This window comes from Chlamydomonas reinhardtii, chromosome 4, assembly GCF_000002595.2.
Source record: "Chlamydomonas reinhardtii strain CC-503 cw92 mt+ chromosome 4, whole genome shotgun sequence".
NCBI lineage: Eukaryota > Viridiplantae > Chlorophyta > Chlorophyceae > Chlamydomonadales > Chlamydomonadaceae > Chlamydomonas > Chlamydomonas reinhardtii.
In genome coordinates, this window is record NC_057007.1 from 1930623 (window position 1) to 1941341 (window position 10719).

At 64.9% G+C, this 10719-nt stretch overlaps 2 protein-coding genes across 2 annotated transcripts in view; one reads left to right on the forward strand and one right to left on the reverse strand.

Annotated features, from left to right (window-relative positions):
* Positions 1–735: 735 nt before the first annotated feature.
* CHLRE_04g218250v5 (uncharacterized protein) lies at positions 736–4000 on the reverse strand. The gene is made up of 7 exons (XM_043061834.1): positions 3928–4000; positions 3807–3851; positions 3641–3736; positions 3473–3558; positions 3306–3408; positions 2335–2382; positions 736–1804 (listed from the first exon to the last, which is right to left on the reverse strand). The coding sequence occupies exons 1-7, from the start codon at positions 3928–3930 to the stop codon at positions 1652–1654; spliced, it is 534 nt and encodes a 177-aa protein (XP_042925186.1). The 5' UTR covers positions 3931–4000; the 3' UTR covers positions 736–1651.
* Positions 4001–4120: 120 nt separating this feature from the next.
* Positions 4121–10719, forward strand: part of CHLRE_04g218300v5 (uncharacterized protein) — an 8352-nt gene continuing 1753 nt past the window's right edge. The window contains exons 1-12 of the mRNA XM_043061835.1: positions 4121–4695; positions 4971–5643; positions 6069–6594; positions 6815–7542; positions 7784–7847; positions 8111–8192; positions 8462–8549; positions 8665–8772; positions 8999–9208; positions 9577–9615; positions 9976–10090; positions 10375–10487. Coding sequence (XP_042925187.1) covers positions 4262–4695; positions 4971–5643; positions 6069–6594; positions 6815–7542; positions 7784–7847; positions 8111–8192; positions 8462–8549; positions 8665–8772; positions 8999–9208; positions 9577–9615; positions 9976–10090; positions 10375–10487 — 3180 coding nt within the window. The 5' untranslated portion in view covers positions 4121–4261. The remainder of the gene's footprint in view (positions 4696–4970; positions 5644–6068; positions 6595–6814; positions 7543–7783; positions 7848–8110; positions 8193–8461; positions 8550–8664; positions 8773–8998; positions 9209–9576; positions 9616–9975; positions 10091–10374; positions 10488–10719) is intronic.

The following is a 10719-nucleotide window of genomic DNA, read 5'->3' on the forward strand; positions in this document are numbered from 1 at the left end:
CCCAGGGGAGGCTCCCCTTCCCTGGCACAGCCTGCTCCCGGTTTGGCACCCCAGCTTCCCGAGCCCCCCTGACGTGCGCGCGCGCCTGCATGAATGGAAGGGCAGCGGCCATGCCTAAACGTTGGTCCAGCAGGGCTGGCGAAAACCCGGTGGGAGGGCCCCGAGCAGCTCGGGAGCAGGAAGCTGTGCCGCAACCGCGCACAGCTGTAACAAGACGTCACGGAATCCTCTGGCATCCGCATCAGTGCTTGACATGGCGGCCACGGCTGGCCTCTCGGCTATGCAATTGGTTGACACTGGAAGTTTGGAACACATCGGCACACAGACGCGCACCAGCAATCAAACAAGCATTGCCGCGGATGCAAGCATCGCTTGGTCTACGTCCCCGCGCCACAATCTGCAGTGCCGAGGAGTCAGCCCTCTGTCGCGCCTGCACCACCCGTACACCTCGCATATCAGCATGGGTTGCACTGGTGGCCTGGTACTGGCACCGGCGGGGTGAAACCGAAGCCAGGCTTCAACTGCTGGCTGCGGCTGGCCGCAAGACGCCGCAAGCAGGCGTGCAGCCGAAGGGCCTAGTCAGCCTTCCCGAGGCTCCCTACGTGCATGCACGCACCAATCTTGTGCTCTTGCCGGAAGACTTGCTGGTCGCAGTTGGCTGCAGACAGGGGGGGGGGGACTGGCGGTGACCAGCCAGCACGCGACTTCTGGCAGAGCGCCTCTGCGCTCGAGATCCGTTTTCTTTTGTTACACGCATCCTGCCAAACGCCTGGTCGAGGTTCGCTCCCCGGTCTCCCGGGACCTAGCCCTTACACCTCCGCCCTACACATCGGTTCCCCTACACATCGGTTAAATGTCCGAACAAAGTTTCCATTTAGTGAGCGATTATTTCCTTTTGTCTGTAGCTGCACCACGCCTCACACATGAACGCACGCCCTCAGCGCACCCTCAGTCCGTACTCTGTAGTAAATCAATCCGGCATCCGCAAGGCAGCCGGCCGCCCCGGCGCCCTTACACACAATGCTCATTCGTTGAACGCGCGCCGCGCCGCTCGCCCGCATGCCCCAAGTCACGCCTGCCCCGCTTGCACCAGTGTGCACGCACTCGATGCACCGGGCCCCGCGACTGGCGGCCCGACCGCCACGCCGCGCCTCCGGCCGCTGCTGCTGCCAGCCGCTGCTGCCGCCGCTCCCACGCGCCCGCTCCCACGGCGGCAGCCCCTCGCTCTGCTGCTGGCCCCCGCCGCTACGCAGGCGTGGCTCGCAGAGCCGCCGCGTGTAAGCACTTTGGAGCTGCCCGGCTCCAGCCGCGCACGCGTCCAGGCCTGCTGGCGGTGCCGTCGAGAAGCAGCAGCTTCCTTCTCACACGCCCCCAGTTCCGCGGCGTGCCCAGCCGCCCGGCAGGCCGGTGGCGGCCGCCATGCCTGCTCCTGCTCCCCGGGCGCCCATCTTGCCCCTCCCTGCTGAGCTGCCGTTGCCTCGCCCCGTCTCTGCCCTTCGGCACCCACCGCCTCCTCCTCCTCGTCTCCCTCCGCTCCCCTCTCCCCCTGCACAAGCTGCAGCCGCTGCCGACGCCGCCACAGCCACCACCGCCGCCGCAGGAGCCGCGTGGAGAGCGGGCCGGCCCTCCCTTCCTGCCCGACCGCGGCCCCTTACTTGACCTGCTTCATCATCCACTCCATGCCCTCCTTCAGGCCGGTGCCCTGCTTGGCGCTGCAGGCCTGGATCTGCCAGGGCCGGTCACGGATGGAGGTCAGGTCCAGCGTGGAGGCGATCTCGTCCGCAGCCAGCGCGCCCACCAGGTCCTGTGGGGGCGGGCGTTCATGTGAAGAACAGAGTGATTTAATCACAAGTTTAAAATGCCGACGTCCAGTGGGTGCCTAGATTACAAGCTTGAAGCGCCGACGTCCAATAGGGTGGACGGGCGGATGAGTTCGGGTGTAGGTGCACAAGGGGAGGCCGGGCGTTTGTAAAAGCGCAGTGCCGCCATCCATCCCACCGAAACCTCACTGCCATGCCGCCTGGCCCTTGCCCCTGGCGCGCCCTACCGTATGCGCTTACTAGCAGTGGTGCATGGGTGTAAGCAAGCCCCCGCCCCCGCGTTCTGAAGACCTCCGGGACCGGTTCGGCGGGCTTAGGCACACCCATCACCCCGTCTGTGGACTGGTGTGGTGTCCGGGCCCTAATTACCCCCCCCTTCCCAAATTCCTGATGACGATGGGATTTGTCGTTTGGGCTCGGGCAAATATCCCCCCCCATCCCATCTCACCTGCCCCCCCTCCAGCCCATCCCCAGTATCCCCCCTCCAGCCCGCCCCCGCCCCACCCACACACACCTGCTTGTTGGCGAACACCAGCAGCGGCACGCCAGTCATCTTCTCCTCCTGCAGGTCGGGAGTGGGGAGGGGCGGGACGCGGGGAGTCCGTTGGAGGTCGGGTGCGCTGGCGGGTGTGTGCGTGCTCGCATCGTGGAATGTGGCGTGTCAACGTGACGCGGCAGGGATATGCCGGGCGTGGCAGGGATACCTCGGGATACGCAAACGGGGCTGCTGCCGGGGTGTTGGAGCTCCAGGACTGACTAGCTGTGTGTGGGGCGGGTGCTGTGCGCAAACCGCAGTGCCGCATGCTGTGCCCTGTGGTGTGTAGCGCACGTCTCCGCCCCATGTCCCCCACAGCGGCACCGCGGCCGGCTGGACGGCCCCCTTGCGAATAGAGGTTACATGTGGGATGACAGCCACGGGCAAGCCAGGGCTCCATAAACGCACGAGACACGTACGCACACTCGAGGAGGGAACCTCGAATGACCCCCATGCTCCTCGCCTCACTAAAGGAGGGGAGGAACCCCGAGCAAGGCTCACCGCAAACGCTAGCGCTGCTCACCTAAGCCGCGGGTCGGCGTCAGACTGACTGCCACTTTGCAAAGTGCAACTCCTACCCCAAAACACCAGCACCAACAGGGCAGGGCCCTCACACTGTTGGGTGCAGCCCGAAGCTGCATCCCCCTTGCAGCCCCACGCCGCCGCCAACAGCCTGCAGCGCGGCCGCCAAAGCTCCGAAGCCACGCGCATGCCCGCTTCGCACGCTTTGCTCTTGGCCACCCCCCGCCATACCCCAGCTCGCGCGCCCTTTGCGCTCAAGTGCAACGGCAAGCCATGTCTGATAGCACACCGAGCAAGGCGGTGTGCGGCTGCCGGCCTGGGCCCCGCTTCTTGCAGACGACACGTTGCGTGGCCTCTGGCCTCCCGCGGCTCCTCCCCTCCCCTCCACCTCCCCACCGCCCGTCCGGGCCGCCCCCTTCCCCGCCCACCTGCAGCAGCTCCGTCAGCTCAAACTCGCTCTCCGACAGGCGCTTGCTGTCCGCCGAGTCGATGACATAGATCAGCGCGTCCGTCTGGTCAAAGTAGTTGCGCCTGCACAGCCCAGAACCCGTCAGCGGCCCGCTGATCTCACAAGGCATGGCAGGCGGATACTTGCCAGTAGGGGCGGATGGACTTCTGGCCGCCAATGTCCCAAATTTTCAGGTTGAATCCATCGCGAGACAGAGACTTGATGTTGAAGCCCTGTGAAGGTGATAGCCGGAGTTATTTTACGAGGTGGAATTGTTGCCAAAATCCTCAAAGGTTTCGCAGGCTGAGGTCGCACCTGCGTGGGCGTGATAGTGGTGATGTCCTCCTCGCTGAGCGCCTTCAGGATGGTGGTTTTACCAGCGTTATCCAGTCCCAGGACCAGGATGCGGGCCTGCAGCGAGCAAAAGTGGCTGTTCAGAACGGGCTGACCCTTCCGCGCGAGAGCTGCGAGCACATGTCACCTCGCCCTCCTTCTTCTTCAGGCCGCGGATCAGCGACAAGAGGCCCTGTGGCGAGCACACCAGTACATGTAAGTAAGGGCGGTTCGAGAGGTAGGCGCAAGCTCTGTGAAGCGACTCCCACCATTCTTTCCTGAAGAGCGAGTAGAGAAGGTCCAACCTAAGCGAGATGGTGACTTACAGTATGGTAGTTTAATAACCTACTTTAGACCGAAGGTGCTTCAACCGAACGCTTCTTCTGCATGAGCTTCGGTTCTGAAGTTGGTCCCGATTCCCAAAACAGATGGCACCAACATTTGCAGCACCTTCACTGCATTAATGGATGCGTGTTTGGCTCTACCAAGCAGGGCTTTGAGCCCACAGCGCATAAAACGATTTTCGGCGAGCGTCGCCCCTCTGTTTTAGGTAGTTTCAAAGCCGGTACTGACATTGATTTTTCTACTTAGGCATTTTGCGTGATGGCGGGCGGTAAGCTTGCCCGCTTGCTGCTCGTGGGCGGCGGCGCGAGCGGCCGAGATGGGCGAACCGCCGCGAGCGGAGCCCCCGCAAAAGCTCCAGCCGGCGACACAAACGGCGCCGCCGCGCGTAACGGCTCATCGCTAGCACAGCCACACGCCGGCAAGGCCCTGAAAATAAGCGCCGCTGGCGTCTCGCACAACCCCCCGCCTGCGGCGGACTCGGATGCGGACGCTGGCGCCGGCGGGCTCCGGCCCCGCAAGCGCCGGCGCGGTGGCGCGGGCCGCACGGTTCCGCTCTCGAAGGCCGCCAAGGCCAAACGCGCAAAGAAGGAGGCTGGCCCCAGCACCAAGGCCCCGGCGACCACGCCGGATGCGGTGCTTGCCGCGGGGGCGGAGGAGCTGGATGCGGAGCGGCAGCAGCTGCTGGCGGGCAGGTGAGCGGCCGACGCCTGGGTGGGACAGACAGCCGCTCTTTCCTCCCGTGCAAACTTGCTAGCCTAGTGGACTTACATCTGGTATTGTGGTCTGGGGTCGTCTCAGCACGGCACACGGCGTTGAGTAGCACGCATGGCGGCATGGCGGCGTGGCGTATCCCATCCGGTACCTGCCTGCGCGTCTTAACGTTCCATACTTCACGCTCCGGCTACGTCTGTTGGCGCCACCTCAATCACGTCACTCACATGTCTGTCTATTGCGTTCTATGCTCCAGGTCCGCCTATGAGGCGCTCATGTCGGAGCTATCCCGCGGCGGCGCCGCTGGCAGCAGCGGCCGCAAGGCGGGCGGCGGCGGCGCCGACTCTGACCTCCGCGCTCTGCTGCAGCGGCTGCGCAATGAGCAGATGGGCGAGAGCAGCGAGGAGGAGGAGGAAGAGGAGGAGGCGGTGGGAGAGGAGGGAGAGGGAGAGGAGGACGGGAGCGACAGCGAGGGAGGTGACGGCGAGGAGGGCGCGGGTATGAGCATTGCAGAGCTGGAGGCGGCGGTGGCGGCGGCGGAGGCCGAGGCCGCCGAGGCCGAGGCGGAGGCGGCGGCGGAGGCGGCGGCGCTTGCAGGCGCGAAGAAGCAGACGCCGGCAGCGGCAGCAGCGGCAGCGGCGGCGGCAGGGAAAGGCGGGAAGGGCAAGGGCAAGCTTGCAGTCAGCGGCGCTGAGGACGGGGCGGACGGAGCGGACGAGGCAGAGAAAGATGATGAGGAAGAGGAGGATGAAAACGACGAGGAGGAGGAGGAGGGGGCAGCGTTGGCAGGGCGGCGTGCCGGCGGTGGCGGCGCCTCCACCTCCGCCGCCAATGGCGGGCGGCCGGCGGCGCCGGTGGTTGACAGTTGGGCTCGTCACGTGGGCCGCGAGCTGGCGGACTGGGAGCTGGTGGCGTTGGAGAGCGGCAAGGTGTGAGCGGTTGGGGCGGGGCAGTTGGTTTTGGGGGGAGGGGGCGGTTGGTTTGAAGATCTGATTGGTTTTGGGAAGGCTGCGGTGGCTGCGTGTTCAGTCGAGCCCGGACCACGATGCGCCGCGTCTTAGCGATGTGGCGGCGGCGACGCGGGCCTCTTCATGACCAGTCAGCGTGTCCTGACAGTCCGCCGCCTCCTATCTCCCATCCCCAACTCCACCTCCTCCCCTCCTCCTCGACGTGACTGCACAAGCCCCCCTCCCAACTCCCCCTCGCTCTATTGCATTGGGTTTGGTTTACTTTGGGCTGGTATCTATGAATCCCCCCTCCCAACAACCCCCTCCCAACAACCCTCCCAACAGCCCCTCCCAACAATCCCCTCCTTGCCCCCGTCCCAACAACCCCCTCCTTGTTGCCCCCCCAGTCTGACTACCGCGACGCGCCGCCCGCCGAGCCGCACAGCCGCGCCTGGGGCGGCAGCGCGCGCTGGCAGCTGCGGGTCTTCGGCTCCTCCTCCTCCTCAGCAACAACAGCAGCAACAGCAGCAGCAGCAGGGTCAGGCGCTAAGAAGCGGAAAGGCGGGGGCAGCGAGAACGGCGGAGCCGGGGTTACGGCGGCGGCGGCGGCCGCCGCGCCGGCGGTGGGTTTGACGGCGCTGCCGGCGGCGCCGCCGACCCTGCCAGAGTACGGTGTCAAGGAGCGGCTGATCGGTCTGTGGCGGGAGGTTCACAAAGAGGAGGCGGCGAAGCGCGAGCAGCAGCAGCAGCAGCAGCAGCCTCAGGAGGGGAGGGAGGGGAAGGAGGGCAAGCAGGCAGCCGGTGGCGGCGGCGGCGGAGGCGGCGGGCCGGTGTTGGTCGGCAGTGACTTTGTGAACGAGCAGCAGCGGTCGCTGTTCTCGTTGTTGAACAGCTACGCGGATGTGCACCTGCCGGCGCGGCCCTACCCCACGGGTGAGTGCGTGGGCGTGGTTGTGGGCTCCGCATCATCGCATGTGTCTGGGGTTCCAGGCTAGGCAACAATGGTGGTGATCTTGGCCTACTGGCATCATGTTGCACAGAATCCTTTGAGGATCATTACAATGCTATACACCGACCGCCATCGCCGAGGAAGTAGGCGTGCCCACCCGCACTCCATCCGCACACCGTGTGTGTGTTTTCCCCCTCCCCACAGATGCCTCCCCCTCCGCCCCCGACCCGCTGATGGACGCCGTACTCCTGCATTGCCTCAATCACGTGACTAAGGCCGCAGACCGGATCAAAAAGAACAACGCCGTACTGGCGGCGGCGGCGGCGCGGGAGGCGGCAGCGCGCGACGCGGCTCGCATGGCGGCTATGACGGCGGCGGCGGCGGGCGGTGGCGGCGCCGCCGGGGCCGGCAAGCGCAGGCGGCGGAACGGCCGGGCGGTGGTTCCGAAGCCGGCGGCTGACGCGGCGGCGGCGGCGGCGGCGGCGGTGGCAGGAGCAGCAGGAGCAGAGAAAGCGGCAGGAGCAGAGGCGCTTGCAAACGGGCATGCGGAAGGCAACGGCGGCGCCGCTGCTGCAAGTGCGGCGGATGGGGCCGCTGAGGGCCGAGGCGAGGATGTGGAGGAGACAGGCACAGAGGCCGGCAATGACGAGGAGGAGGAGCAGCAGGAGGAAGCTGGGCAACAGGAGGAGAAGGAGGAGGAGCAGCAGGAGGCTGGGCAACAGGAGGAGGAGAAGCAGCCCGACGCCGCCGCCGCGGCGGAGGGCCCAGCCCGGGACATGGAGGCTGAGGCGCTGGAGGGTGGCACTCCACGCGACCAGGGCTTCACGCGGCCCAAGGTGCTGCTGCTGCTGCCGCTGCGCAACAGCGCGTTCCGGGCGGTGCGGCGGCTGGTGCGGCTGGCGCTGCGGGAGACGCGCAGCGACAGCGTGCAGGTGCGGGCGGCTGGTGGGGGCGGCTGGGGCTGGGGCTGGGGCTGGGGCTGGGGCTGGGGCTTGGGGCTGGAGCTGGGTTGAGATGAGTGGTGAAAGCCAGTAAGGGGGGTTTCACTGGGGTTCCGGGGTCGAAACCAGGTCGAACCCACCCCCGAAACCAGGTCTGAAGCAATCTACCACAAACAGCCACACGACCCATCACACACACACCCTGCCAACCCACAACCAAATCCCTCCTCAGGGCAAGGAGAAGTTCTTGGAGCAGTTCACGGACCCCGAGGAGATGGCAGAGGAGGAGAACATGGGTGGGTGGTGGGTGGGTGGTTGGGTTATGTGCCCGATTGTCTCGTTGGTCTCGGGCAGGTTGTGAACCCATTCCCCCTAAATATTCCTTGACTACTGGAACCTGTTTCGATTCAAAAGGAGGAAGCAGTCCTGGGCAGGTGGCGGCCGAGGAGGAGGGGAAAGGAGGGGGTGGCCGTCCTGACATCTGACGGACACATCACACGAATGGGGGTTCCTAACGCACACCCGGCTCCCCTCCCCCCAACCCCCCAACCACACTCAGACGAGGCCGCCCGCGCCCGTCTGGCCGCCAAGCCCAGCGAGCACCGGGCGCTCTTCGCCGGGAATATAGATGACCACTTCAGGTAGGAGCGTTTGGAGATTGGGGGAGGAAGGGGTTCAAATGGAAACTGAGGCGTAAGGCGTGAGTATAGGCCCGAGCTCAACGAATCGGGCGGGGTAAGGGGTAGGGGGGTTCCAAATGGGCCGAGTGCGGGTGCAGGGCTGGTCTGCCCCAACGCCTCCCTAACTCTCTCCGTGTTTCTTTCTCACCCTACTTGCCTCGCCCCCTTCCTCCCCCCCTTCCCTACCCCCCCTTCCTTCCTCCCCCTCTCGCTCCTTCCCACCCCGCCAGGCTGGGCATCAAGGTTACAAAAGGCGCTGTGAAGCTGTTCGCCGACCTGTACCAGTCCGACATCATCGTGGCCTCGCCCGTGGCACTGGTGAGGAGATTTAGCTAGTTATGGATATACCTCCACATAGTTATGGATATAGCTCCACGTATACACCCACGCCCCACACTCCAACCCCCCCCCCCCCAACCCGCACCCACCCCAGGCCACCAAGCTGGCGGAGGACAAGCGCGCCGACCCGCACTCGCAGCCCGATTTTCTGTCCTCTGTGGAGCTGCTGGTGATAGACCGCGCGGACGTGATGGCCATGCAGGTGGGTGCGGGTGGGGATGGGTGTGTGTGCGTGTGTGTTTGTGTTGAAGGGGGTTCTTTGACGGGGTATCGTCGGGAATGCTTTTACACACACATACACGATTCCTTCCACCACACACTTCCCCCACCCACCCACCCACCCACCCCTGCTGTCTACTTCGCTACACTTCTCTGTACCAATCCTTGCAACCCCTCACACACACACACACCCTCACACAAACACACAGAACTGGGCCCACGTGGAGACGGTGGTGGCGGCGCTGAACCGCCTGCCGCGTCAGCAGCACGGCACAGACATCATGCGAGTGCGCGACTGGTACCTGGCGGGGCAGGCGGCGCGCTACCGCCAGACCGTGCTGCTGTCCTCGCACGCCAGCGCGCAGGCCAACGCGCTGGTGCGGGCGACGGCCAACCATGCCGGCGGCGTGCGGCTGCAGGTGGGCGTGGCGTGTGGTGGGTGGGTGGGTGGGGGGGGGGCGTGTGGGTGTGTGGTGGATGTGTGGTGGATGTGTGGGCGGTGTGTGGGCGGTGTGTGGTGGGTGTGTGGGCGGTGTGTGGGCGGTGTGGGGTGTTTGGGCGGTGTGGGGTGTTTGGGGGTGGGGGTCGGGTGTGTAAGGGGTGCGTATGTCGATTTGCGGGGAATTTGTGGTGTGGTGTGCGCAACGGCATGGCAGGCTACCGTATTTCGTGGGATAGGAGTGACACTACTTGACACACACACACACTTTGCCCCCCTCGAAGCGATCTAAGCACTCCGTTCTTCACGTGAACGGCTGCCCCCCTACACGCACAATCACGCACGCAGGTTGAGCAGCCGGGTGTGTTGGGCGCAGTGGTGCCGCAGGTGGGACATGCGCGTCAGTGTGTGTGTGTGTGTGGGGGGGGGAGTTGTTTCCAACCCCAAACAAACCGTTGGGGGAGGGGCACATGCCCAAGCTCAATCCATGGAAGGAACGAGGGGCAGACGGGCAACTCAGGGGCAACTTGAAGTCACCATTCATCAGGAGTCACATCAGTCCTCCCTTAGTTTCCGGGCCTCTCGGAGTTCGAAGTCACCCGCGCCTCGCCACTCCTGGAACTCAGAAAACACCCTTCCTCAACCCGCCCTCGCCACTCGCCCGCCAATCCAATGCGCTACAACTTCGCGCCAACTTCTTGACTTCTTACCTAACTTTGTATAAATGCAACCCCACCTCCCTCACAGGTGCGGCAGCTGTTTGAGCGCTTCCACGCCGACAGCCCGGCCGCTGTGGGCGACGCGCGCTTTGAGTTCTTCATGCGGACCATCTGGCCGCGAGTCAAGGACTCGGTGTCCAGAGGTGAGCATGAGATGGGGTGTGGGAAGGGGGGGGGTACATTCGTGACTTTTGCTTTCCTAACACAGAACACAAAACATCAGCCAACACACCCCGCCCAAACCCCTATGCCGCACACGTCTACCCCCCAACGCCTTAGCTAATCATGAATGTAATCCACCCCCACCCCCACCCCCACCACCACCCCCACCACCACCACCCACCACCACCACCACCACCACCACCACCACCACCACCACCACCACCACCACCACCACCACCACCACCACCACCACCGACCACCACAGGCCTGCTGCTGTTCGTGCCCAGCTACTTTGACTTTGTGCGGCTGCGCAATGCGCTCAAGGACGATGACAGTGTGGACTTCGCGACTGTCAGCGAGTACAGCAGCAACGCCGAGGTGAGGGGAGGGAGTTGGGGAGAGGGAGGAAGAGTAGCTGTTTAACATGAAGGACGGAGTGATTACAGCACAAGTATGACGAGCATGGGGACGGTGAGGTGCAGCAGCGACGCCGAGCTGTGGGATCTTCTTGTGGAGGCCGGCTATACTCTAGTTTCTTAAACACTCCTCCCCCCTCCCCTCCCTCTCCTTCCTCCCCTCCCTCCCCCTGCTCCCCTCCCCCCTCCCCCCC